General features: G+C 50.9%; 2 protein-coding genes across 3 annotated transcripts in view; both read left to right on the top strand.

Annotated features, from left to right (window-relative positions):
• Positions 1–281: 281 nt before the first annotated feature.
• On the top strand, positions 282–4,642 carry TMEM250 (transmembrane protein 250). Of its 2 annotated transcripts, XM_064468656.1 has the most exons (3): positions 282–420; positions 1,733–1,913; positions 4,042–4,642. In XM_064468656.1, exon 3 carries the CDS (start codon positions 4,175–4,177, stop codon positions 4,592–4,594), a length of 420 nt encoding a protein of 139 aa, XP_064324726.1. In that variant the 5' UTR covers positions 282–420; positions 1,733–1,913; positions 4,042–4,174; the 3' UTR covers positions 4,595–4,642. The 2 variants fall into 2 exon arrangements, with proteins under 2 accessions (XP_064324726.1, XP_064324727.1); XM_064468657.1 differs by lacking the exon at positions 1,733–1,913 and having other exon boundaries at positions 283–420.
• A 21,694-nt stretch (positions 4,643–26,336) lies between these two features.
• The window catches only part of NACC2 (NACC family member 2), a 59,515-nt gene continuing 58,166 nt past the window's right edge, over positions 26,337–27,685 (top strand). Inside the window, exon 1 of the mRNA XM_064468513.1 lies at positions 26,337–26,505. The gene's annotated coding sequence lies outside the window, so the exon portion shown is untranslated. The remainder of the gene's footprint in view (positions 26,506–27,685) is intronic.

Genomic DNA, 27,685 nt, shown 5'->3' with positions numbered 1-27,685 from the left:
GAAACTTTCCGCGCTCCGCCTGCCTTTGCAAGGCTTGCCCGCCGCCCCCGCTGCCCGTCCAGCCGCAGGAGGGGGACCCGGGCACTGCCGGCAGAGCGGGGCCCGCCGTGCTGGGTCCAGCCCCGGGCCCGGGCCCGCCGCCGCCGCGTTGCCCGGGCAACGCGACGCCTTCCCGCTTCCGGCCGGCGGCGAGGGGGAGCGGCGCGGCGCGATGACGCCATCGCCGCGCGCCTCCCCGCTCGCTCCCTGACCGCCGCCGCCGCCGGCCGGAACCGGAGCGCTGCTGCCCCCCCCCCACCCTCCGCCCCCCCGCACATGCGCATTGCGGCGCTTGCCCGTAGGCCCGGGCCCGCCATCCGCCCGGGCCCGGGGCGCCAGGCCTCGGCGGCCACCGCCTGGCGGGGAGCCATGGGCAGGACGGTGAGTGCGGGGCGGCGCCCCGGGGCTGGGGGGAGGCGGCGGCGGCAGGCCGGGCCTCGCCCCGCGGCAGCCGCCTCCGCCACAGGGCCCTTCTCGCGTCGGGGCCCGCAGCGAGGGGCGGCGGGTGCGCCGGGCCCGGTGGGTCACCGTCCGCGGGGCGGCGTGGGGGAACGCGGCCCCGGGCCTGCCGGTCTGGGCCTGGCGTGGGGGCGGGGCGGGCCCGGTGTCACCCGGCGGGGCTCTGGTTCCCGGGGTGAGCCGCAGCCGTGCCCCGCTGGCGGGGCCAGGCTCCGGACCTCGCGGGCCACGGGGAAGCCCCGGCCGAGCTTCCCGCCCTCGGTTCCTGTCCCAGGTCGACGCCGTTTAATTTAGGATGCGGTAGGATGTAGGAGGAGTTGGAATTTCCCGTCCCGCCGGTGCTCCCTGCTTTCGTGTATCAGCACTAACCTTTATTTGTCATTGTCCCTAACCTTGTTCGGCTCCTTCTGGAAGGCTTTGGTCCCACTGGGCCTGACCGATGGTTCTGTTGTCTGCGAGCGTTATGATCTTCCTGTCATCCCTCCTCCTCCCCAAATTATGAGTACCCTGAGCACCGGCAGGCCCTGCCTGGAACGGGTGATAGATGAAGTATTTTGGTAGCTTTGTCATCATATGCTCCATTTTTAAAGGAGGGGGAGTGAAAACTCACCGCAGCAAAGAATTATTTGTATTTTTAACTGCCTGATGAGGCCATCGTTACTGTGATGCTTGGGGTAAGGGCAGCATGGCTGACATCGAGTTGCCTGGGCCTTAGAGTTAAAATCCTTTGAGCAGTAGGATGATACTCAGAAGAGACTGACTCAGCTTTCCAGCCACACAATGATGCACTTTAAAACAGAAAGGCCCCAAAAAATGATCTTGAGGAATAGGGTGTCCAAATCTCTTTCTATGCATGACGTGCCAGCACGCAGGTTTGAGAGCCTGCTCCTCCGTGTTCCGTTTGGAAAACGGTGGCTGTGCACGCCCTCTGCATCGTGCTTCATACGCCCTCGACGAACGGTGATGGGGCTGTGATAGGAGCAGGTGACTGAACAGGAGTTCTTTATCTGTGATTTTCCCTTTCCTGTCTTTGTGTACGGCATTGAACACAAGCTAGCTGCTCCTTTCCAGCATGTATCAGTGAGCTGTAATACATGTATTATTGAGTGCATGATTTGTTTTAGAATCTTTATGGGATTAAAAATTCGTGCTCGGGGAGGAACCTTGTAATTCTGCATTTTTTTAACACACAAAATGAGCAAATTGAAACTTACTCTCTCGTTTTATCTTTTAGATCAACTCGTATGTAGAATGTTGTGAGTCTATGAAGCACCTTAGCAGTTTCTTTCACTCCTCCTAGAAGGCCAGGTGTCACAGGAAAACTTCACTTTTTTTGTTACAAGAATTAAGTGGCATCCAGAAACGGCAGCGCATTACCGACCTTCTGCTGAGTGGATGGCAGCACCACTAAAAATGTAATATTTCAACAAGTTTATTTTATTCTCACAATGTTCCTCTGCTTGTGGCTGTTCCAGCGTCGATATTTGAGTTTAGATAAAGAGCATGAACCTACCGAAGGCTGTTTATTTACGTGGTGGGCACAGTAAACGGGAGCAAGCTGCTGCTGCTCACAGACTGAGCCTCTGTAGCTGAGCCGCTTGAGTGGTTCTCTTCGATTCCTCTGTTGAAGGTTTTGTCAGAATGAAAGCTCCCCATCTAAAGCAGGGCTCAGACATGAAGCTTGTCTGTTGAGGTTACCCCCACAAACCGCAGCTTATGCGAGCGGGGTTTGTGCTCCGTCACTCAGGTGTGGTCCTGCTGAGTGCTCTAACAGCGAGCAAGCTGCTTTCCCTGTGGCTGCTCAGGGATTAAGAGCTATGTAAGAGTTTGCTGGAAAATGATAAGTTGGTTTTTGTGTCCTGGTAGAAAAGGTAAGGAGGGACTGCCTCATCAGGTATGGAATGCTCTGAATCTAGACTCTGTGAATTTTAACTTATCTTGCTAATTTAGTCCTCCAAAAATATCTCTGAAAACAAACACTGAGCAGTGTATACGCAGCATGTGAGAAGCATGTTCGGTTGCATGTTCCAGGCACGACACTATGTTGTTTTTAAGTAGTGTTGGTTTGGTGTCTGACCAATTTAGATGTCTTGCAAAATACCTTCCTGTAACACGCTTCCGAGCTGCCCAGTATTTCCTTTCTACAGACAGGAAATTATGGCAAAGAGACACTTAAAATTATGAGGACGCCTTTGATAATTGAGAACAGACCTCAATTTCCTTAATTCCTTAATCGTGAGTTAACCCATGCTCCTTTTCACTAGTCCCTGATCCATGTAGAACCAATAGATTGCCTGCAAATTTCTGTAACGGCAAAAAGGAATTAGAACCTGGGGCCAGGCGGAAGAGACCAGAGCTGCTCTTTCCATTGACATGCAGTTCGAGGCAGGAAGCAGTGAAGAGACTTACCCAGTGATGCACGGTGTATCAGAGAAGGTTTTTCATATCAAAGTACAATTTCCTGCAGCCTTATAATTTACTCTGTGATTTAGTTTTGTTAGTAACAAAGTAAAAAATTCTTGAAGTAACTTTTAAATTACTTTAGTTTTAATTTTAAGAGTAATAGGATTTCTTGTTCAACAAAGGAAAGATCTGCCCAGACCTGAATGCCTGGGTGTGCGAGGAGGCTGGAAGTCCCCGTTGTTTTCTAGCATTATCTGATGAGTGCATTGTCATTTCATAATTCCCGGAATTTGGCACATCATAAGCCTGGGGTGAAGCAGAGAGCAGCTAACAGGCTGCTGCTCATCACTCATGGAACAACAATGGGTGCGTGGAAGGATGTTAAGATTATAAATACTAAACACTGCAGAAGATCAAGATATTTCACTTATCTCTGCGGGTCCCAAAGGGAGAAATAAACTAGTAGATGTCTTTGGAAGGCTGCCTTGCCATTGGGTGCACAGACAGCGAGACCGCAAGGCTCGGCCGAGCAAGGGGAGGTGCATCCTGTAGAGTGTGAAAAACATGATTGCCTCATTGTTCTTGCAAGACCTTCCATTATTTTCAGTTTGTTTATTTGGTGAAGCTTTGCCAAGTTTTGAAATGAGCCAAAATTTAGAATCACTGCTCTGCCTGGGCTGTAGAATTCACTTGGAAAAGCACTTGGAGAACTTTTTTAGTTTTTCTTTAAAAAAGGTATGATCCAGTGCAAACACCTACATTGCAATATTACTGCTGGCATGGGTGGACTCTTGCAGGGCTGGTGTTTGATTAAGAGGGATCTGTGAATTAGCCAGGGTAATTCCAGAATCTTTCCTGCATTAACACCGTAAAGCCTGTAACGGGTTATGGCTAGTGCTGACACTGCGTGCTCCTTGGGAGCTGTTTGGAGTCTGACTCGGTGATGATAGAAGCAGAATTGTATTTCTTTGTCTGCCTGGTGAACAATAAGCAAATAAGCAAAGCGAAGTTGTTTTAAGCGAAGAAGTTGGGTTTTGCAAAGCAGTTGTGAGTAACTGCCAAGCCCGGGAGTATCTGCCGTGCTGCCTCTCCTCCTCCCGGGGCTACTTAAATGTGTTTTCCTTCTCTGCCTTCCTGCAGGTCTCTTCCTTCCTGGAAACTCAGCAAAGAGTTAGCATTCCCAGGCTGTTGGATCTCTTCCATGTTAATGGATAACATTTGATATGTGCCCTGTAAATCCTGCCCTGGGACTCTGTGACCGGTGGGGTGCCTGATGCCTGTAATCCCCATTCCCCGCCGGGTCCGTTCGTTCCACGGCCCCCACACGACCTGCCTGCATTCGGCCTGTGGCCCGGTGAGGACCACTCACTTGGTGCGCACCAAGTACAACAATTTCGACATCTATCTCAAATCCCGATGGATGTATGGATTCATCCGTTTCCTGCTGTACTTCAGCTGCAGCCTGTTTACCTCCATCCTCTGGGTGGCACTCTCTATCTTGTTTTGCCTTCAGTACCTTGGCATCCGGATCTTTCTGCGTTTCCAGTACAAACTCTCCATCATCCTCCTCTTACTGGGGCGAAGGCGGGTAGACTTCAGCCTCATGAATGAACTGCTCATCTATGGAATTCATGTGACCATGCTGCTAGTGGGGGGGCTGGGATGGTGTTTCATGGTATTTGTGGATATGTAAATAAAACAAGCGCATGTGGGCCGAGGTGACTTTTCTTCTACCCCAAAATGTGTCAATATCTTATTTTCTTTTTTATATAAATTAATTTATTTATCAGTGCTACTTTTTACTGATGAATTGACGTACTTGTCTCTGGAATTTGTATCTTTTTGAGGGTTGAGGTGCCATTTTGATTATCAAAGCGCAGCACTTCATTGGGTGTTTTTTTCTTTGCACAGTGCAAGTTAGTATACATTTCTTCTAGTCTATAGGAGCCTACCATGCTGCTGCTCCTGTATTCCTGTGGGCATGAAAAAGGCGGTGATTTGATCTGAAGGACAGAAGCCAGATAACTTTGCACCCCACGCTCTTAATCCATCTTTACCCTTTTTCTAAATGAAATACGTATCCTCCTTGGCCAGCGTTACCCTTTCTCTACGCAGTTTGCGTTTTGCATTCCCCGATGAGAATATGGGGCCAAATTCAACAGAGCGTAGGGTTTGGGGGTTGGGTGTTTTTTTGTTTTATTTTTAGATTTGTGCGAGAAATGCTTTTGACCCACTATACTGTTCTGTTCACTTTAACGTAATTATATAGCTTTGAGTGGCTTTGTCCTTTTCAGGCAGTTAGTGCTGAGTAATTGACTCTTACCCTAACAGAACAAATCCACTGGAGCGATGGGAGCGGAGTTTCGTATCATGTGCTCTTGAAATTCCCAGTCACGGCAAACATGTTATCATTTTGCAGTGATTAAGGCAACTCATTGCAATGGTCCTTAGTGTTTAGACCTTGGCATTTGGTTCTACTTTTCCCTGAACTGATTAGTTCCAGCTCTCTCGCAGAGGTACTTCTGTCTTACAGAGTACGGTGAGGTGAGACTGTCTTACCTAGGAGAGACTGAAAGCAGAGTACAGTCTGAAATGGCAGTAATTGTTCTCTGCAATTACAGAAAACCTTCTCTCCCCCACCTCTGCAGCAGTGAGAGCGGGGTCACTGGAGGCCTTTACTGACAGCTCAAGAAGGGAGTTAAGCACTGAGCTTAGTTTTATTGGTCTTGATCTAAGATCTCAGACTGTTCCTCTGCAGTCAAGTAACTATTGAGCCCAGAAGCTGGCTTAAAGTTTATTTTCTTTTGTTAGTTTTTTTTTTTCGTTATAGTGGAATATCGCTCTTTTCCTTGTGTTCTTTAAAGAAGTGTTTAAAAACAAGTTGATAAAAGTGATGGAGACTTTTTTTCCCCTCCCCTGAAATCACTGGAGTCGATCATAATGGAGTAAGCACAACTGGAAATATGTGACTCTTCTTTTATGATCTCTTTGGTCTGAGATACGGATGTGGCTGAGAACAAAGCCAGTTTGCACACAGGGAAGGATGCTTTATATTTCAGCTTGTGACCGTTGCAGTCTTTTGCTGACATGCTTTGATTTGTAGGCTTATGGATGCAAAATAGGGAAGCTTCTGTCTGAAGCTCACAGCTAAAGCAAACCCAGAAATTATCTCATTATCAAGTGTTACAGATAATGCAGACTGAACACGCAGAGCTGAATAAATACCAGGCCGTGGTGGTGTGAACTTTAGATTAGCCCCACGAGAGCCAAAGGCTGTTTCTTTAGGAAAAATGTAGCGTCGTTATGTGTCACAAACCGGTGTCTGGAAGTTTCCTCCTCACTGTAGAGCTCCCCAGAGCTTTGTGCTGGGATCGCTCTCTGGACTGCAGGTCCGAGCTACAGCCTGCTCCTTGGCCAGAGAGCATTCCCAGTAATTCCCAGCCCAGGGCTTTCCTCCCCAGTACAGCTGTCAGCCTGGGGCGTTGCAGCTCTGGTGTGCAGACTGCGGGACTCCTGGGGTGGCTGTGCTCAATAATTTCTGCAGGAAACATGTTACAGGTGGCCAGGAAACAGCCCTGGTGTGAGCTGAGAGACCAGCCGGGACCCCAGCGAGGCAGGGCTGAGAGCAGTTCTCCCTCACCCTTCGCAGGAGGCACGGCATGGAGGCTGGTTGGAGGTTGGATGGTAGGACCTTGTTTCACCTGGGAGTGGCTGTATTTCAGTACTCCTTATAGTGATGAGGAAAAGGATGATCTGTGGTACGTGTGGGCGCCGCTGCGCCCCCCACCCGTGCCTGCTTCAGCTGGTGGGTGCATTTTGCGTCGGATACCCTTGACTGCTCGACCAAACCTGTGGTAGTTTGGTTCAGGCCCCAAAGGAAATAAAGGTCTAGGCTGTGACCAGGTCATGAACTTCTCTAGTTCCAACCTGTTGTTTGAAAACCCACACAGGAACAGGGTGACATAGTGAGCTTTGATGTGTATGAGCTTGGAAACCGGAACACCGATCATGCGATTAACACATGAATAGCAGGTGGTTCTTCCAAGACTAATTTGGTCAAGGAACAAAGGAGGTTGTGGGTACAAGGAGTCTCATACTAACCTTTTCCATTGCACGTAATTTGACTACGAGCCAACCGCTTTATTCCATAAATATGACAGCCTGAGTGAGCTTTTTTTTTTTTTGAGCTCTCCCTGCTAAGCAGCTGGCTGCGTGGCAGCGACCTCCCCTTGCGCTGGGACACCTCTCAAGGTTTATCCTCGAGGTTGAGAGACCCTTACCAACTGCAGATCTTTGGTAAGTGACCGATACTGTGCATAACCTTGTGTCGCAGGGCATTAAGATCTTGTATTGGTGACTTTGAATCATTATTATATCCTCTGTGCAGTAAGTAATAGATTGAACCTTGCCACTGGACTTTGTTAAGCCTCACTTTTACAGCATCGTACTTCAATAAAACCACTTTTGATGCTACCTTTGGCGGTGGTTCCTCAAGCAGTCCAAATCTGCTCCGCGACACTCCTGCAGTGGCAGTTGAACAAACAAGGGCTTCTGTGTTGTGGTTCATTGCTTTACTGCACAGACTTCCCATCAGCCCTCCGCGTCCAGATTCGGTGGTGCATACCGAGGAAAAAGCACACGTCCTTATCAAATCACCAAAAAGTAACGTTTGCCAAGTGCCCAGATGTTCCTCGAGAGAGACCTTGAGGCTGAGTTGCTTAAAGACAGCAGGAAGTGATTCCAAGTCCCTACTGGCAGAACGCCCTGAATCTCGAGTCCGCAATTGTACACAAAGATAGACGACCCCAAGATTAAATAATTGAGGAGGCGGCCTTGAAGGCACTATGAAGTTCAGAATGCTCTCCTCCATGGTCATTACCAGCCCTTGGACACTTTGCAGTCCTTGGGTGGTGTGATTGTACCAGCGTAGTGGGGAAAGTGAGGTGCCTTTGAAGTCATGCTGGCAAGGAAGAGGAATTAATTTTCAAATGATTTGTTTTATGATGTAATAATTTGAACATTTTAGATCTACATGAGTGGAGCAGTATTTGGCACCTTTATGGCACTTTTCCTCTTCAAAGCGTTTTCCAACTGGAGCTAATTAAACCTCACAACATCCCCAGGAGATTGTAGAATAAGTAAGATCTTGGTAATGGTTCAGAATTTAAATTCAGTGTTTTTAAATTTGAGATTTTTCTTTTTTAAAGCTTTTAGGATTACTTTGCCAAAATATTTTTTTTTCTCAGGGAGCTGAGATTCTAAAAGTTTCTCACAAGCTCAAGGGGAGCCAAGCCACAGCCGAGGGAGGGAGGAAGAAGCAGACTAAATGTTATATTAAGTATATGCAGAGAATAAGCTGGGTGCTTTGGGGTTTTTTCCCCTATTTATTTTAATTGAAAAACCTGGCACGTTTAATAAAGGGGAGGAAACCAAACTTTGTAGAATACACCAAGTGAGGACACAGGGGAGGCTGAACTTTCTGCTTTTCAGAGTCAGACGAGTGGCTTATAATGACGTTTGCCAGTAATATTTCATGTTGAGCAGATACTTGCGAGCGTGCCCCATCGGGGAAGTTCATATTCTTTTGGAGTTTTTTTACTCTTCCCAAATTCATCGATGTTGGGAAGGATGGATCAGGCTCCAAAATGCGCTAAGTCTTCCCTTCCTACCATATATATGGCAGTAACTCTGACATCTTTTGTCATTTTCATTTCAGCATCCCTTCGTGCCGATTCCATCCTGAACAGTGAGAGCAGCTGTTTTTTTCCCTGTCTTCCTTTTTTATTTATTTCCATCTTCGGGCTTTAAATATTGCTGTTATACTCACTGGGTTAAAAATGACCTCAAGAGTAATCGGGAAAAATACTGGAAATACTGATTTGGGAGAGCGTGTCCATCCCAGACCCATGGCAACCGCTTTGGAGAACCTCCCCCGTGAGTCCCGCTCACCCCAGAGCTTTCCAGGTGTTTGGGTGCCAGCAGGGCCCCGCTGTGCTGCACAGGCTTAAGACCAGGGATGGCGGTACGTGCGGTGGCAGAGCTGCCTTGGCCTGTTGTTTAGCCTGTGAATGTATGAACGAGGCGGAAGCGCTGGAGTTTCACCTTGTTAACTCTTCAGAACGTGACACCAGCTGGTGTTTTGGGTGCCTGTTAAATTCTGTATGAAACATGCCACCTACATTAAACTTATTTTTTTTAACATGTTGATGGATTGATTGCTTGTGAAGAAAAAGGAAGGATTTTGTTTTAGCGATGCTGGTATCGTTCTGATGGGGGGAATATCCTAGATCCTCTTCTCTGTTTGCACGGGTGCAAATAGAGCAAGTGCATGGCAGAGGAGAATCAGCCCTGAGAGCTGGGTAAAATACCTCTTTTTATGTCCTTGAAGGGTCACTCAGCAATGATTCATAAGGAGAGCCAAGAGCACAGCACAGCCTTCTGGCTCCTAGGCTTTGGCTCTAGTAAGCAGACTGGATTGCCCACCATGGGCATTTGAGTGATTTGAAGGAACCGTCACTTCGTACTGAGGTGCACATCAATTAATTACTAGAAGGTGCTGTCTTTCCTCCTTTCCTTGCGTGGAGCTGAGCTTGCAGTGCAGAGCTGTGTTGTTTCAGAAGACGGTTGTGATGATTTCTCTGGGAATAAAGAATATTCCTACTATGGTGGACTTTGTAATTCCTATTTTTCTTCTGTGGAAAGTACTGCGGTGTTGTGCAGCAGCATAAAACCCCAAAATAGATGCTGGACAGGATTTGTTCTCCAGTGCCTGGCAAGGTTGGAGCCAGTGGAGGCACAGGCTTCAGAGAACCAGCACGGAGGGGTCTGTTGCAGACCGAGCTGGAGGTGAACACCTGGAGAAATAAATATTTGTGTGGATAGAGCAGCCTGCATCCCCGTGCGTGTATGAGATGCTCCTTTCTGTTATCCCAGCTTAACAGAAAGAAGAGCCACGGTGGAGGACTTGAAAGAAAGGGGGAGGAGGTTTCCAAAAGAGAGAATGTTTTGGGTAAGGGTGGATGTATTTTCACTTTCAGTATTACATGGGAAACCATAAGCAATGCTCAAAACCGTGGCTGGTGCTGGTTAGCACGATGGCCGATGGCAAAGTTGGTTGAGTGCTGTGGAGTATTGGACACAATGACAGTAAAAGGCTCAGGAATGTGCTATATAAAAGTGCGTTTTCTATTATTAATGTTGTTTTTAAATACTTCTCTTGAACCTGTGCCATCTCCCAGGAAAGAACTTGTTTGCCCAGTTCCTAGAGTGAGCTTTTACCGTGGGTACCTCATGGTGCCAGTGCAACTGGCCCAGGCTGCGAAGCCGAATGACCCGGTGCCCCAGCCCGAGTGTCCCCAGGGAACGGCCTCGGGGTTCCTCCAAGGCAGGCACCGTGCCCTGCCAGCAAACCCAGCTTAGTCCCAGGGTGTGCTCTGAAAGCTGAGCCTTTTGCTTGTGTCTGTACAGCTTTAGCATCAGGATTGCGTTTTCCATAAAAGCAAGCTGGGGACGGGTTCTGACCCGATCTACAGGTGTAAATCAAAAAGGCACTGGGAACAGACTGGAGGAGAGGCCAGCCCCTTAACCCTAAAGAGCCTTACCGGGCTGGAAGCTCATTGTAATTCTTCCCAGGGTTCTCCTAAATTGCTGATTTTGTTCCTTTCCCTCCTGGGGAGGTAGGAGACAGCATTTACCACCAGTTGCGGAAAATAACACAGCACGTTTGCTTTCAGGAGTGGCTTTGGCTATTCTGGAGCCTCTAGCACACACAGATAGCATGCTGTTCTAGTGAGGACGTTGCTGGAAAATAGGAAGCCTTGTTATCTTTCTGCATTTTTATTTAGCCAAACAAGGTTTCCATAGCTCCTGGACAGCTCTGCTGCTGGGGAGGAAAAAAAAACCCTCTCATTCCTTCACCTGCCAACTCTCTGCGCTAATTTTGTCTTCCTGCTTCAAAGCAGTCATCGTGCCCAGAAAATGTCAGTTCAAAGCGAAGTCTTGTCCAGTAATGAGCCAGTGAAAATTGTTTAGTGTAAGATCTTCTTGTGCAGCTATCAAAACTGTGCTTAGGTGAGAGCAGAGCTGGGGGGTCGGGGTCTGCTTTGGGCTCTCTGCTCGGGTGGCTTGGAGTCAAGGCTGCGTGTGCTCATTTACCGTAGGATTAGCTTTAAGTTAGCACAGCTGAAAGGAGCATCCCTGCATCTCCCGCATCTTCCTCGAACAATAAATTCATCTACTGGGGAAAAAAAAAAAAAAAGGCCATATAACTTGCACAAGGGCTGTATAAACACAACGCTTTTCTGAGCTGATGCATGTCGGGTTTTGAAGAGCCTCTTCCCCCGCTGACCTCCAGCCCACACTCCACTGGCTGCAGAGAGCGTGCTCCAAAAGAGCGTGATGCTCCCCAGACTGGGTAAGTGGGCGAAAGGGAGTCGTTCCTCTGCCGCTGGCTCTCCCCCTGCCCGCGCTCAGCCGTGTGACGGAGGCTGCAAGGGCCACATCCTGACCCTTACTACAAGACCGTAGTAAATCACAGTCTATAACACATCCAAAAGCCAGCTTTCCCCTGCATGGAAAATACTGTATGTAACACCAAGAGACAAATACCAAAGCCCTTAGCTGGTTCTTTAAAAAAAAAAAATAAAATAAACCTCCCATTGGTCCTGGTGAGAGTTTTGCCTGAGTAAGGACGTCAAGATTATGCATGCTAATTAAATGAACCACCCATCCCTTCAGAGTCTGCTCTCTGCTGGGAATTCCCCTCTGAGTAACTTGCTCCCAGTGAGGAAAGGAGTTGCATGAAAAATTTCCCAGATGGTGAATCCGTTAGAGAAAATCACAATCTGTTTGTGGCTTTTTCAAACAAAAAAGAGCACAGGAGACGCTGCGGAATAAATTTGTTGCTGCAAACCATTTGCTCGGTAATGGGGAGAATTTAGATGGGCAAAGAGCTTTTTTTCAGAGGAGTCTTATCTCCCTGCCTCTAAAAATGAACAATGGTTTAAGAAAGAAATTGCAGCAATGTATATTTTAAAAGCCTGATGCGGTTACTTTAATGATGCCTGTTCGTTTATTATCAAGGGTGTCTGAAGCTGCTGGGGGGACAGTGGCCATGGCCACGCAAACCTCCAAAGGAACAATTGCTGCTGTGTGCTACGCCCGGCTTTGTGTACAAAGGAGCCGTTTCATACGGAGCCGCCGCCGTGTCCTGGCGAGTCTCCTGCCAGCACCCCTGGGCGCGGGGACCCACGCAGCCCCGGGACCCCCCGGTCCCCGGCCAGCCCCGCTGGGCGAGCGCGGGGCTGACCCTAACGCCGCCTGTGATTTGGGGCCAAAGCCAACCCCAGCCAGGGGAGGGGGCCTGGGGGGGGGCGACGGAGCAGCCTTTGGCTGGGGAAGGGCGTTGGCCGGGCCTGGCGGCGGTCCCTGGGGCGGACGGTGCCGCCTCGCCGCAGGCTCTGCAGACGGGAACATGTGCCCACGCGCCTGCCAGCCCCGTCGCAACCTCTGCCCGGGGTGGGAGCGCGTGGAGGTGCCGGGCTGTGCCGCGGGGGCTGCGGGGCCGTGGCCAGCCCTGCCGGAAGGGGACGATGCCCGGGGGTGAGGGGGGACCGGCGGCGGCTGGCGCTGGGGAGGACTTGGATCCCCGCTTCATCCATCAGAGCCCAAGACACCGCATCACTGTATGCAGCCTGCCTTTGCTGCATTACTGATGTTGCCTGGACACATTTCACTTAAAATCTGAATCTCGTAAAAAGCTCCAAGCCAAGAAAAAATTCTTCCAAGGTTTTGTTGTTTTCTTTTTTCATTTAAACTTCAAATGAACACTGCTTAATAGTTTCTTGGAAACGCGTTTGCTTGTAGTTATGTGCAATGTAGGCAGTTACTTCCTTCTTTTCCATGTGAGGCTGACTGCAAACTGTCTGGTGGCAAACATGAAACCCGGCGTTGTGCAATGCAGCGGGGCTGGGGGCGAGGCAGGCGAGGGGGGAGCAGCTTGCATGGCTGAGATGTGAGGTCTTCTTAGCAAAACCGATGGTGAATTCTTCTTGTGCGTACATTGATTTAATCAGCCAACGTCCTTTTGATAACCCAGTCCTTATGGCTAAGAATTACGTAAACACGGGCTGTCTCAGTTTTGCCAGGTTCGGATTAGGAGAGATTTATGTGCCTTCAGGATTTGTACAACTTGCTGAGCTTCAAGGGCTGCGGGTCCGGCGCGAGTCGCAATGGGGACTTGCACACTGTTGTCTCGTACTCCAGCCTTTCCTAATGAACCAAGCTGGTAGTGCTGATTTGCCAACAAATTTCCTATTTACTGTTCACCAGAGCATCAGTTGTGACAAATAAACAGAAGAAGGCAGCATTTCACTGAAAGCATTTTATGTACTGATTAAGACACTATACAAAGAGAGCTCCTCTGGGTACATGGGAAGGCTGGGTTGCAAAGTAGCTATTGCTGTGCTTAAGGGGGCTGCGGTTAGGGCTTTGCAGCGCTAGCCAGGCCAAAAAATCACAGAAATACATATATTTCTGAAATCTGGCTGTCCGAAGGCAGGGGAGCGTGCTGCTCTTTGCACTAGCAGGAGGGCGGTTTCCGCAGAGGTTGGTTGTTTAAATTATGCCTGTATTCACACATTGTGAACGCCTTCAGAAAGGGATGAATGCGGTGCCTGCTTTTGAGAAAACACAGGATAATTTTTATGATCGGTAACGACATGATAGCAATGTGCTACAATACGGGCAAGCAAATTTCACGCTTCAAGGACCGTAACTGCTTACCAGAGAGGGCAGCAGGGGACTGATGCCGCTTCTTTGGTTCTTTGGGAATGTTGGGCCTGCATCAAAGGGCTATAGGATTTTTGGTCTCTTCCTTTAAAGCATCAAGCACCAACAAAGAACGGAAGCAAGACCAAGACCTGTAACCTGGTTATAGCTCTGGATAAACGTCTAGTTCTGCTGGAGTCAATGGCAAACTCTCAGTGCTTTCAGCAAGGTCAGGATTTCACCTTGTGTTCTTCTCAAACAAAGCTGCCTGTTCTTGGAGAAATAAATAAAACATTCAAAAGTGATGCTCATAAGGTCAAGTTGCAACGTGCATACGCGCAGAAGATGTACGCTGCTTTGTGTCTGTGTGTAGCACAAGAAATACGAGGTCAAATCCTGAAGTCTCTCATTTCACGCCACTGCGGCGCGTTTTTTGCCCAGGCTGACTTTGCTGCCGTTGTAGCTCCCACGTTGCTGCCGTTGTAGCTCCCACGTTGCTGCCGTTGTAGCTCCCACGTTGCTGCCGTGCTTCCCGGCTTGCACAGAAACACCCGCTGCCTCTGAGAGCAGCGCGGGGATGGGACCACTGGGGGGATGATGGGTTTGCTCTTCTTGTGCTGGCTGTTCACACAGGGGCTTGAGTTCAGCCCAGGTGTGCAGGCTGCACCTCCCTGGGGAGGGGTCTGAAAGCCCCCAGCATAATAAGACGCGAGCAGGGCTGACCCCCGCGGCTCGGGCCCGTTGGAGGAGCCACCCCGCTGCTGCAGGTCCCGCTGGGCAAACTCACCCGTCTGCCCCGGCTTGCGCTCCGTGTTGTAGGTTGTCACAGCGCAGCAAGACCACAGAGGACAGAGGTGGGCAATGGCCGGGTCCCTCCACAGCCTGCCGTGACCTTGAACATCTTTTGCATCCTTCCAGCACATGATTCGGGGGAGAAAGCAGAGGCGGGGGCGGTGGCACAGTATTGAAACGTTTGTTCAGCAATTGCTGCAAAAAGAAAACTTGCTTCAATCTGCAGAGATGCCAACTGAATTTTGTTTTGTTTTGGTGTTTTGGAGGCAAGCCAAAAGCAGGATGTTGGGAAGTCTTCAGCAGCTACTGCCTGCTTGTTCCATACCAAGCATAGCTTTGTATATATTTTTATCGGCAAACTCAGTCCCACGCATCTTGATGTGCAAACAAGAGCCCTGGCTGCAGGGCTGCTCTTCCAGGGTGCTGGAGAGCTCTTTTCCTTCCCTGTTTTCTCAAGGCAGAGTTGCAGGAGCTGGCCTGCAGAGGTACCCTGTTTCCCTGCCAGCTGCCAGCCGCTAAGAGGAGTAGCAAGTGGTTGATTTGACTGGAGAGGGAAAAAAGAAACCCCCAAGTTCTGTATCCTTTGGGGTCCGTGCTCCCAGTTTCAATGCAGGGAAGATTTCAGTGCGGTCCTGGCTGCGATGCTGCAAAGGTTGCAGTGAATTTAGGGTATTACTTTTTGCATTTCACGTGGGGATGAGGCGCGTTTCTGCTTTGTCAGCAGAAGGGCCTGTTCTCTCCCTTGCACAATAGAGAGCCGCTGGATATAAATAGCCTTTCATGCCTGTCACCTCGGTGACTTTAATGGCGATGCCCTGATTTAAGCCCTGCGTCCAGAAGATGCTTCAGGTGTCTGCTCTCCCCACGGGACTGAACACGCGTTTAAATTAAACGCCTGTTTAAGAGGCTCTAAGCAGCGACGCGCTAAGCCCGTGTTTTAGCGCTTTCCAGAGCTGGGACTGGTGTGAGGCGGGGACAACTGGGCCCGCTGTCGTCGTTTAAGTGCTACAACTGTTGCCGTCAGAAAGGATCAGTGCTCAGAACAGGGAGACATCTTAAGAGTGTCTGACAAATATATGTACATTCGGGGACCGCGAGCCTTGAATTCGTAATAGGGTGAAGGATATTGAACATGACAGAGCTCCATGGAGGGTAGAGCAGATGCTCTACCTGCCTGCCTCAGCAGGACCTGCTCAAAGAAGCCCCTGGGATGGCCGGGGTGGGACGGGGGCCACTGGCGGGGGGGACAGGAGGGGTGCCCGGCACCCAGCCGGCACGGAGGGCATGGGTGCACTCTCCTGTCTCCCTTGTTCGTCTCCCACCGCTTCATGGAGAGCTTCGCAGCTCGCTCTCATCAGTGGTTTTTCCAGGGCTTACACCACCGCAGCCCCAGTATTGCCCGGGGTCAGTAAGCATTATCGATTTAATACTAATAATTAAATGATTTATCTCAGGGCATTTAAGGTGCAGCCGGGCTGGGTGCAGAACCCCGACCTGAGCGACAGGAGATCCGTGTCGTGACAAGCTGGGCAGCAGCAGCCTGCTGGGGCGACCCGGTGCCTCCTCTTCCCTTGCCCCATTTGCCCTGCCTGTGTCCTGGTTGCCCCTTTGTTCCTCAGGAAGGCTTCCGAGGTGACTATGGATGCCTTTTTAAATGCTCATCGTCACATTATCCATCAGATACATATTTACAATCATTCGTTAAATTAGGATGTACGTTTCATTCTTCTTTCTTAGAATATTAATGCCTACTCCTGGCTGAAATGCCATATGAATATTCATTAAAAAATCAATCAATTCCTGTGCCAGGAATGATGTCATCTGAGCAATAACTGAAGCAGTAATCGAGCATGCTATGAAAAAGCGATGAATGCCATCAGATCTAATGTTTATTGAACTCTGTGTGGGTAAATCACAGTAGGTTTTTTCCGTGGTTTTGTGTGCATGAACTGGTGCTCCAGTTCCTCCTCCTGCCTGGCACCAGTGAGCCCAGCCCAGCCCGGCCAGGAGCGGGGAGCACCTCGGAGTAGGTGCGAGACATCCCGCAGCGATGGATGAGTCTGGGGGCCGGGCAGGGTGTCACGTCGCTGCAGGGCTCCTAACGAAGAGTGGATTAGAAATTTGTCTTATAACAATGGGAAACAAAAGCTCTCAAACCTGTTGTGGGAAACCTGGAGAATTAATAGGCTGAAGTCTTCTTTCTGATAGATCTTTGGCTGGTGAAGCTCTTTCTCATCACTTAAAACATTGTCCTGAGGGAGTTGAAGCGATGGCTTTTCTTGGGTTGCCCTCTCCATTTTTAATGGTGGAGCTGCCAGGGCAAATAATACAGAATAAAGAGTAATACTGTGCTTTGGGAGGGATCATTATTACTCTAAATTTTCTCGAATCGAGACTTTCTCAACAATAGCGAAGGAGCTGTGCCAATGCACGGGCTTTGACTGTGGCTCCCGTGATAAGGTCACGCTCTGGTTCTGTGGGAAATATTAAGAGTTTTGGCTTGAATTCAGCAGCAGGAGTCGTTTAGGAAACCTTGCGTGTGCAATGCACCCACCTCATAAAGAGGTCCTCTTCAGGATCTGCTTTTTGCTGTAGCTGCCATATTAAAATCTTCCATCACCTCTGCAGAACAAATTACATGGATCATTTATCCTGGGAAGAAGTTGGTTCAATTGTAACTATACATATTTTCTAAGATAACTTTAATAGGCAGGATTGTCACCCCAAGAAATCTACATTTTTTCCTTTGTAGCACAGGGAGGCATCAAACACAATAAATTTACTTTCTTTTACTTTATTCCCCTCCCGATTTCTGCCAAAAGAGATACAAAAATAGCCTGAGTTTAAAAAATGAGCAAAACCTCGCTTGGAACTGACAGTCAGCCGTCAGTTTTGTTCTGCTGAGAGCAGCGCGAGCTCCCGGCCGCATCTGCGGTGCTTCAGGGGCTGCTCTGTGTGTTCAGTGGATCTCCTCGGAGGAGTTCAGCCCTGGCAGGGACCGGAGCAGCAAGAGGCTCCTCCAGAGCAGAAAAAAGAATGAAAAGGTGTTTTCTGATGGGACTCAGGGCTGCTGGAGCCATTCTCGCTGGGTGCTGGGATGCCACCGTTGCAAAGAACTGAAAATCTGCACACGATTCTCTCCTCAGAACCTCCTGCGTTACGCTGGATGCTCCTGATCTGACGGTGCAGCGTCCAGGTGCGGCGCGACTGCCCGAGAGGAGCGCCGGCACGGCCACGGTGCCGCCGGCAGCCCTGGCGCACGGCAGCGGGCTCGGGGAACGGCCCAGCAGGCGAATACCTGGCTCCTCTTGTCTTTCTGAGTACTTGGGGGGTTGTGCCACATTTTATTGTTACTTACCCCCGCCAGCCCCTGCAGAGCGTCCTCCACCTGTATCGTTACGCGAGGGCAAAAGGCACCCCACGATGAGGGTGCTTTCCCCCCTCGCCGTTTCCCTGCCCCGCGTGCTTCACTGCCGAAGGGCAGATGTTTGGCCTGATGCTGTAATTTGCTGAGCTCTTCCCAGTTCCCACCTCTCCTCTCCCAGGAGAGGCTGGGCTGAGTGGGCAGCGGAGGTGGGAGAGGAGCTGACAGTCGGGCACTGTTTTCTCAGGACATTTCACAGCATGTTGGAGCTAAATATTTAGGAAATTTCACAGTCATAAGACATTAAAATTCTTACCATGAATTAAGTTATTATTTAATAATTCAGAAGATCACCTTGACCGCTCAGAATAAAAATCCAGACTATCTCATGTCCAGCAGCAGTACTTCAGGAGACATCTGGGTCAAGCCCAGAGCTGCAGGGAGGCCGAGCTGCTCCATCCCCTCTGCCCCAGCCCGTCCTCACGGAGCTGTCACTGGAGAAGAGAGGAGCCCGGGTCCGCTGGTTCAGCTGTCCACACGCTAACGTTAACAGAGGAAATCTTCAGTGGGTCTCACTATTAGTATTATCCCTTTTCCGGTGGCGAAAGAGCCACTTCCCAGCAGCGCCTGCTGGTGACACCAGATCCGGGGCTCCCGGCAGAGCAGGAGCGGGGAGCCAAGGTTACCCGCTTCCACCTGCAGCACTGCAGCATCAGCTCATGAATCATGGCTCTGACAACAGTGACTTGCTGCATCAGTCACATCACAGACACTTCAAACCGAAATGTTCTTCTACGGAAAGGAAGGGGAAATGCAGAGCGATTATGCCGGTCTCTCATTTACATGCTTAGCTTAGGAAAATTAAATGCCTGACTTCCTCTCGGGCAGTCTCACACCCTCGTTGAGGGCATCTCCCACAGGGCAGACACACGGCCACCCGGTCCTCTTTCACCTGGCCAGACTTATTTGCCCCTCCAAAGGTGACCTGAGCTCCTTGATTTAAGGCATCTTGCTTGTGTTTCTGTGCATCTGAATCACAAAATGGTGAGGGGGGGAAGGGAATCTGCAGGGAGAGGCTGAACACCATTTATTTGCTCAGCGGTCAACTGAGCAGTCAACTTTAAATGGATTAAAATTATTATCCAAGAAATACTTTGAAAAAGTGGTGGTGTTTCAAAAAAACAATGAGACATACGATGTGACAAGCCCGGGACAGTCTGCAGGGAGTTCTGGTCTGAGAGACGTCACAGGGTGTTGCTCGGTCCCCAAAACCTCCAGGCTGGCTGCAGCCGTCCCTCCACGTTACCAGGAGCACACGGAGCCCAGCTTCACCCTCGCTGCTAAACCAGAAAGGGACGCTCCTTTCCCGAGTTTCAAAACTCTTTAAGGCAAGCTGGTGACCTCCAATGCAACGCCCTGCAGCAGGGGCTGATCCTAACGGGAGTCCTCGCGCTCGCCCAGGTTGCCCGGTACAGTGGTTCCTGTGCTGGCGTGTCGTGTTCGCAGACAGCCAAGTGAAAGATGATGCATCTGGGAGCAGAAACCGTGGCCAGAGCTTAAAGAGAGAGCAGTCAGCCAGAGAAAGGCTTGTAAAGTCCCGTGAATTGTGCCAGTTCAAGTTAAACACAGTTTCTGAGCTGTAAAGGCAATTAAATATCAAGCTCATTTACAAGAAGAGGTTCTATCCACCAACACGGTGAGTTTTTAAGGTGAAAGTAGATATTTTTCTGAAAATTTTGTTTAATGCTGCTCCTGGGAAAAAAGTCTGCCGTCTGTGTCTGGGGGTGGGTCAGGAGCCTTCCAGCGTCAGAGCCCAGCAGCTTCAGCTAAGGCAGGGCATTTAGTCCCTGCACGGGAATTAACAGCCAGAGTGAAGATGCCTCCCGGGACTGGGTTTTCTCTTCTCCTGCTTGCGCAGTCGCCGTAGGATTACGTAATAAATAACTATTAAAACAGGCCAACGATACATTATTTTTGTTATTGTCCTACTCTCACCTCGTGGGAGGCCCAGCTGGAAATAAGCGGTGCCTTGCTCTTTTGCAGCAATTCTCACAGCAAGATCTGAAGGATTTCTGTATTTACAAACAAGTAAAGCCTTTTTACACAACGACCTTGTACCAGCTGAGTCAGGGCAGCGCGGCCACCTTGGAGACACTCGCATTTCTGTTGGGTTTAACTTATTCCTAATCATTTTCATGTAAAGCAAATAAGCCTGGCTGCAGTCAGCATAACCACCGTGTGCACCATGTCAGCTGTGTGGCGTAGGGCGGGTGCCGAGCCTCGCGTGGGTGTCTCCTGTAAAGGACGCAGAACTTTATTTACTTTATATATAAAAAATAACAACTCTTACACCCGATTTCATCACATTGGCTCACTCTGAGCGGCGTCTTCTCCCATCAGTGAGTTCATCGTGGTACCGGGGATGCTGACGTGGGAAAGCCCTGCCCAGAGGAGTGGGGTGGCAGAGCCTGCTAGCGGTGACCGTTTTCTGGTCAGCGTTACGGGAGCTGGAGCAGACGGAGGGTTGGGATAGCTGGGGCTGTCGCACCACATCCAAAGTGGGAAAGGAGAATACCCCGGGGAGAAAAAAATAACTGAGCTGAGCAGCCACCAAAGACAACAAACGAAAGGCTTTCTTGGGTAAGAAGTTGTCTCGCTGGGTCCTGCAGCTTTGGCTGAGCGAAGAGTTCAGGGGCTTGTCCCAAAACGCGGTGTTTGCACCCCGTCCCTCCCCAGGCGTGATGGGTAACAGCCAGGTGCAGTGACCACGCCGGTCCTTGTCCCATCAGGGCTGATCGCGCCCGGCAATCGCAATTACCAGCGTTACAAATGGGCTGCAATGGCAGTGATCTCCCCGGGTCACGGTCTGGTTCAGAGGGCTCAGACACTGTCAAAATGCCGATTCGGAGCCCTGGGCCTCCCGGGAGATCTCGGCAGGGCTGACATGAAGACACTGCTGGGCTGGAATGAGACCCCCCCTGACCCAGGAGAGATTTACTGCAGCAGGGTTAAAGCTTTCCCAGTGAAATACATGCCAGCAAGGCTCCCTAATGGGAGCAGAGTGTAATTCCAGAGTGGGAAGTGAAATGAAGACACCACAAAGCGGTCAAGGAGCAGAGGAGCAAGAGACTAACGAGGCAGAGCCAGCAGATAAATTCCCGGGATGGTCGCAGGTTGTCATTTAACCTCTTTATCTCCATTTTCCAAAGGGAAAGACAGGCGTAATACCTACCTCCGGGCCCGTTTCAAGCTTCGTGGCTGGGAGGTGTGCACCCAGACTAGTTCCTGCTCTATATGGCCAGAACCTATGTATCCTCCCACCCCACTCAGCTCTGCGACACTGACCGCAACAAATCCCCCAAGGAACCAACTCTTTTCCTCACTTACAGTGTTTTAGTTTTGTACAAGGACATTAAAGATTGTCTCTATTCTTTCGGGCTGGAGCACAACAAGCAAACCATCGTCTGGCAAAGTTCACTTGGCTGGTATGGCGGGGAGAGGAAAAGGCAAATCCCTCTGCCATAAATAAATCAAGTATGTAAATGAGGGGTTTTGATACATTTTGTTTTGTCATTTGCTGCTATTCATGATGGCATGTTGATCCCCATGAACTTTACACGGCTGTAGTATAGCTGCTGTGTCCCCTCCTCTCTCCTATGAATACCAATTACGCTGAAGTGTTCGCTAAATGTACCATCAAAGCAAAGGTTTCTGGTAGCAGGTAATTTTCTCTCCCTACCAGATTGCCTTGTAGTTCACAGCACAATGCAAATATTCGTTGCATGTGTGGGACTGGGTAGCTAATACTGTTTCTACCTCCAAAGAAAACTGTCCCAGTTACAAAAATATTCATTCTAATACGACAACTGATCTGCTCTGCAAAGTCCTCTGAAGGTTTGCTTCAGAAACATGACTCTCTCAGGCAGACTTCTTAATTTTGGCATTTTTTCCAACATCCCCTTCCAGCCCGGAGCCGCTGTGCTCTGCGTGCGCGGTGATTCCCGCAGCCACGAAGCGCTGGGGAGCAGCCCAGCCTGGGCCGGGGCTCCCCTCGGCCGCACCGACGGCCATCCCCGCGGCGGCGTGGCTGGAGGCAGGAGGATCAGAAAGATCTTGCAGGTCTTCTTCGTTACTGAGTTTGCTGGAAAGTCACGTCTCTGCACAAAATAGACGTGTCCTCTGCTCGCTGGTTTCATCAGCGATGGGTGCGGTGGTGCTTTGCCATGGGGTCCCTGCCAGCCCCATACCCAGCTGGGCCGGCTCCCTCACGCAAGCGCTCAGAAATACAACTGGGAGGCAAGATGCAAAGGGTATTTTAACCATCTTCAGTGTCCTCCGAGCCCGGAATTTGGAGAAGGAACAAAATCTCTAAAGCTTTGCACTGAACAGCAAATGTTTAACTGAAGAGCTGCAGCCAGAGGGTTAAACGGACGCGGGATACTGCAGAATTGTTTCTTCTGCTTCGCTAAACTACTGTTCAGATGAAGAAAAAAAGAAAAAAGTTAGCTTTTCTCCTGCAAGGATGTAAATGTTGGGTATTTTATCAAGTGATTTCTTCAGCCCTCGAGCCATTCTTCAATTTGAAGTGCTAGATTTAAAAAAAAAATGCAGGGAAGAGAGAGAGAAAGAAAATCTTTTTGTCAGCCCAAGAACACTTTGCAGACATTATGGAAAACGTTGCCTGTTTTGTTTCCTTTAGTCGCTGAACCAATCTTTTGCATTAAAATCAGGATAGTAGTAAATAAACATGTTTTCTGTAGCCCTGGAGCCATTCTGAGACATCAAATGGTACTTAAGAAATGTTCCTTTCCCCATCACAGAACATTTTTAAAATGTCCATGACTGAAGGCAGGGAAGATGCTCTCTTGGCTGAAGCACTAGCAGGCTTTCTGCTCTCTCAGAGCTGGGGGAGGCCCCGGGCAAGTCACGGAGCTCCGGTTTTCTGTCCCGCTTAAGCACTTAGGGAAGAACAGGAGGTGGCTGGATGTCCCGTGAAGCTTGGAGAGGTGCAGGGGGCTTCCGAAATCCACACCACCGACTCCCACCCCTGCGCTGAGCCTGAGCTCTGCTGGAAAACATAGCCAGTAAATGAAGCGTCCCGGGGCAATGCGAGTTACTCGAGTGGCGTCCCCATGTCATCTGCAACACGGTGATGCTCTGATGTGAGCTGTGGTCCCTCAAGGAGGGACAAAGGGACAGTGCTGGCTGTCCCCCCAGGGTGTTCGCCCCCGAGGAGCAGTGCTCCGGCCCCAGGAGGTGGATGTGGTGTCCAGCCGGCCACACCCGGAGCATCTCCTGCGATAGGGGAGCTCTTAGAGTCAGAGAATCACAGAATCATTAGGGTTGGAAAAGACCTCTGAGGTCATCAAGTCCAACCACCAACCCAACACCCCCAGGCCTCCTAAACCATGTCCCCAGGTGCCACGTCTACACGCTGTTTGAACCCCCCCCAGGGATGGCGACACCCCCACCTCTCTGGGCAGCCTGTTCCAACGCCCGACCACTCTTGCAGTGAAAACATTTTTCCTTGCAGGAGATATTTCCCATATTTCACATATTTTCACGGGAATGAAACTCAGCGGCTCCGCTCTGTCCAGAAAGTGGCCCAATGGGCCACCGTTGCCCAATTCCCTTCTCTGTGAAATGGCGAGTGGGTGTCCGTGCGGGCGCTGAAGGGTTCGTAGCATCATGTTGAGATGCTCCAGTGAAAACCAAGGGAGGGGAGCGGGGAACGTCACACTGTGAGAGTAGTACGAGTGTTCTAGCTCAGAATGCAGTTTTGGGACATATTTCCCATGCATCATTTCTAAAAAACACCCCAATTTTATCTTGTGCAGCAAAGAAAATGTGTTTGTCCTGACCTGGCACTGTTTTTTAAAGTGTCAAGTGCTAATGAAATTCCTCAGCCTTGAGCAGTTCTAGGCATCCGACGTTGATTTTTAAAATATGGGGATATTTTGCTGCAGATTTTTAAGGCAGCCTCGAAATGATAAATGTTCGGGAGCGCGAGAGAAAAGAAACTTCCAGATTCAGAGAAGTTCTGACACAATCTTGCCTGCAAAACAGACAGAGAGAGGCTCGTGCTTTAAAGAGATTTTTTTGTTATTCCTTTGAAATGTATTTAGAAGACGTAGGGCTAGCACTGCGCGCTTTAATCGTGCAAATGGGTTCGCTGGTTGAAATATTTCAGGCTTAGAGAAGCAAGAAAGGAAATTTTTTTTTTCTTTTTAGGCTGTAGGATGAAATTTGGAATGAAATTTTGCCCACAAGTCTCGAGCAGTCCCACCTCAGGTAATTCGGCTTTTGTGGGTAATGCTGAAAAGGCTTTTTATGGCAGAAGACGGGTACGGAGGAGAGTGGAGCTGGGGGCAGCACGGGGCTCCGTTTGCGGGGGAACATCTTCCTCCGACATTAAAATCTGCGCTGCAAGACCATCAAAAACCACAACTCCCCTGGGTTTCGCTGGGGACGGGAGCTCGGTGCCGCCGTGGGCTCCCCTCCGTGCCCACCACGTGCGGCGGGCGGTGGAGGAGGGCTGCCGGAGCCCCCGCAGCCGCGAGCCAGCCCGCAGCCTGATCGGGAGCCGATCTCCTGATCGACTTCAAGGGTTTAAATCTAAACGACACCCTTCACCCTGCCTCACCCTGCAGCTCGCGCGTCCCTCCCTGAGCAGAGCAGCTCCTGCGCACGGTGACTCCAAGCGGAATCCCTCGGGACGCGGAATCCCCCGGGACGCAGCCCGTGGGACTCGGTGACGCCCCGTGCCCTCGGAGCCGTCCCCTCGCCAACGCGCAAAGCTCAGCCTATGCACCGAGTTTGTAAAACCTGGGCCCGAGTGAGTGACTGTTTGCAGAACTGACTCTGGCGACCGCCCAGGCAGCAGCAAACGGAGGCGAGAAGGCGGAGGCGGCGAGATCTCATTAATTGCACAAATAAAAGAGATAAGGGGCTGGAAAACCACTCGGTTGGCTTTAATAAACCGGGGGAGCTGCAGGCGCAGGAGATAGCTCGGCGGGGTGGGCTGGGAACGCCAACGGGGACGCGGGGGCCCGGAACCCGCCGCTGCCCCCCCGGGGGCTCTGCCCAACGCGTCGTCTGGGTTTTCGCGTCGTCGCTGGGTCCCGGGGCGGCACCGAGAGGGGTTTGCTCGGAAAATGAGAACTTCCACCCCCCTTGGCTCGTCTTCTCTGTCCCTAGTGAAGACTCTGAAGGAACCTTTGGGAGGGACGGGTGAAGGTGCCTCCTGTTGGACCGGGTGCTGGGGCTGGTGCTGGGGTGCTGGGCACCGGGAAGGCCGCGTGACGCAGCTGCCAGGTGACGTCATTCACCGTTTCAGGCAAGATTCTGAGATGACTTAAATTTGGGGCGAAAGCGAGGCCTTGGGCTGGGACGCTCGAGGACGCACAGGCACGTCCAGCGCGGCGCGTCCCGGCCTGCGTAACCGCCGTCGCGTGGGGCTGCGGGCGCCCGGCCGCTCCCCCCCCACCTCACCCACCCCCCCCCGCCTCACCCACACCCCCCCGCCTCACCCACCCCACCGCCCCCACCCGGGAGGCGCCCGGGCCCGGCGGGGCCCACGCGGGACGGCAGCCCACGGCGCGCTGTCAGCGGGGAGGTGGGGTGGGGCCCTGGGGGGCTCCGCCGGCTCCAGTGCCATCCCGGAGGGAATAAATAAATGTTAAAAAAAACCCCCAAAACACCAAGAAAAATGAAATAACAAAATGAAGTAATAAAATGAAACAATAAGGTGGTTGGTCTAGATGGTGACTGTAGGTCCCTTGCAACTGAACTACTGTTCTATTGTATTGAAAAATAAAGTAAAATAAAGTAAAATAAGATAAAATAGAATAAAATAAAGTAAAATAAAATAAGATAAAGTAAAATAAAATAAAATAACGAAATGAAAATGTAAAATAATAAAATGGAATGACAAATAAAGAGACAGAAAGGAAGAATAAAATTTAAAAATTATAATAATAAAAGAACAGTAAATAAAGATAATAAAGTCAGGTGAAAATAATAAAATGAAATAAGAAATTAAAAAAAACAAGACAAAAAGAAATTATAAAATGAAAAAATGTAAATAATTGAATAAAAGGAAGGTAAATAAAATAAATAAAAATAATAAAATTAAGTGAAAAGTAAGAAAATTAAATAAAGTTAAAAAGAAATACAATAATTAAAAAGAACTAAGAAATAATAAAATGAAAAATAAAATGAAACAAACCATAAAACTTAATAAAGCAATAAAACTGAACAAAAAATAAGATGAAATAAAAGAAAAATAAACCAAACAAGATACAACAGAAATGGGAGGAGGCTCTGGCCCTCCGCGCGGGGCCGGGGCCGGGGGGGTGCGGGGGTCCCGGCGGGTCCCGGCGGGTCCCGGGGCGGGCGCGCGCGTCCCTCCCCCGCGCGGTCCCGCCGCCGCGGTGCGTGCGCGCGGGGGGGGCGGGGGGAGGGCCGGCCCCGCCCCCGCCCCGCCCCGCCCCGCCCCGCCCCGCCCCGCCCGCTCCCGGCGGGGCCGGCTCTCTGCGGCGGCCGCGGCTGCCGGCGCTGCTGGGCGAGGTCAGGGAAAGTCCATGTGAGGAGCGGCTGGAATCACTTCCTGCTGCCGCCGCGGGACCGCGGCACCGGCCGCCGCTAGGCCCAGGGCAGCCTCGGGGGCCGGCGCCCCGCAGGTGAGCGCCGCGGCCGCCCCCGGGGCCCCGGCGGGGCGGGGGGGGCCCCGCTGCGGGCGCCCGCACCACCCCGCCCCCCTCTAGATATCCATAAGTACACCCCCCCCCCCTCCCCCCAATATTCAAACTCGGGGAAAGCTCTGCAACACACAAACACGCCTCAGCCCCCCCTTTTTTATTGGGGGGGGGGGGGAGACGCACATCGCGCCTTTAATCTTCAATCCTCCCTTATCCCGCTGCGGTGGCCGGGGTGGGGGGGGGGCTCAGCCAAAGCGGGGTGCGGCGGGGTGGTTTGGGGCGGGGGGGGGGGGGGGAGGAAGGGGTGCCCCGGGGTGCCATCGCCCCCCCCCCCCCCCCGTGGGAATTGGGGTTTGGGGATGAAGTGCGTTAGTTCCTGCCGTGTTTTGAAGCCTTGCACGAATGTGGAAAATCGGGTTATTATTAGAAATACCTTTCTGAAGAGGCTGCGGGGCTGGCTGGATGTTTTATTTTTTTAATAGCTAAATGCAGGCGCAGGCTCGTACTTTCTCTCCCAGGGGAGAAAAACACCGTGAAAGGGGAGATATTAACCCCCAAAACCCGGCCAAACGCCTAAATTCGGAGTTCAGGAAGGATCCCCGAGGCCGTTGGGGTGGCCGGCACCCTCCTGGCGTGGCTGCGGCCGGGGGTTCGCCGTGGGACGGGCGGCCGTTCCCCCCATCCCAGCACGCCGGACCTGCATGTCAGCGAGGGGGCTGGGTGCTCGTCTGCTCCTGGGTGTCTAAGCAAGGGAAAAATTGGGGTAAGCGGTTGGGATTTTATTGGGTAAGCGCCTCGCGAGCGCCGGCGCGTTCCCCTGCCTGCTGCAGTCTGCAGCCTGCTGTAGTTAAAGTGCGTTTGCTGTGCTCAAGGACTTCTCCAAACATCTTCCCTGCTGTAGGAAAAAAAAAACGACAGCGGTACATCGCGTGCCGCGCTCTGCCGGGCTCACCCGTACCGACCGACAGCAAAGTGCAGGATCGCTTTCAGCCAAGTCTCCATTACCCGCTGGGCCGTTAATTTAAATATTCCCTTTTATTTATCCCCCCCCCTCCACCCCCCTTTCAGGAGGCATTTGCGAGGTTGCGGGCAGCTTGATGTGTGCTTCGGGCAGCTTGATGTGCTTCGTGCCTGCCAAATGTTTGCCTCGCGCCCCGCGTAA

The sequence above is a fragment of the Phalacrocorax carbo genome, chromosome 18 (genome assembly GCF_963921805.1).
Source record: "Phalacrocorax carbo chromosome 18, bPhaCar2.1, whole genome shotgun sequence".
NCBI lineage: Eukaryota > Metazoa > Chordata > Aves > Suliformes > Phalacrocoracidae > Phalacrocorax > Phalacrocorax carbo.
Note: the sequence above shows the minus strand (reverse complement) of the source record. Positions and strands in the feature narration are given on the sequence as shown.

What these genes read in the sequence shown, in the direction of transcription:
- TMEM250 (XM_064468656.1), top strand. Translation starts at nt 4,175, where the DNA reads ATGCCTGTAATCCCCATTCCCCGCCGGGTCCGTTCGTTCCACGGCCCC.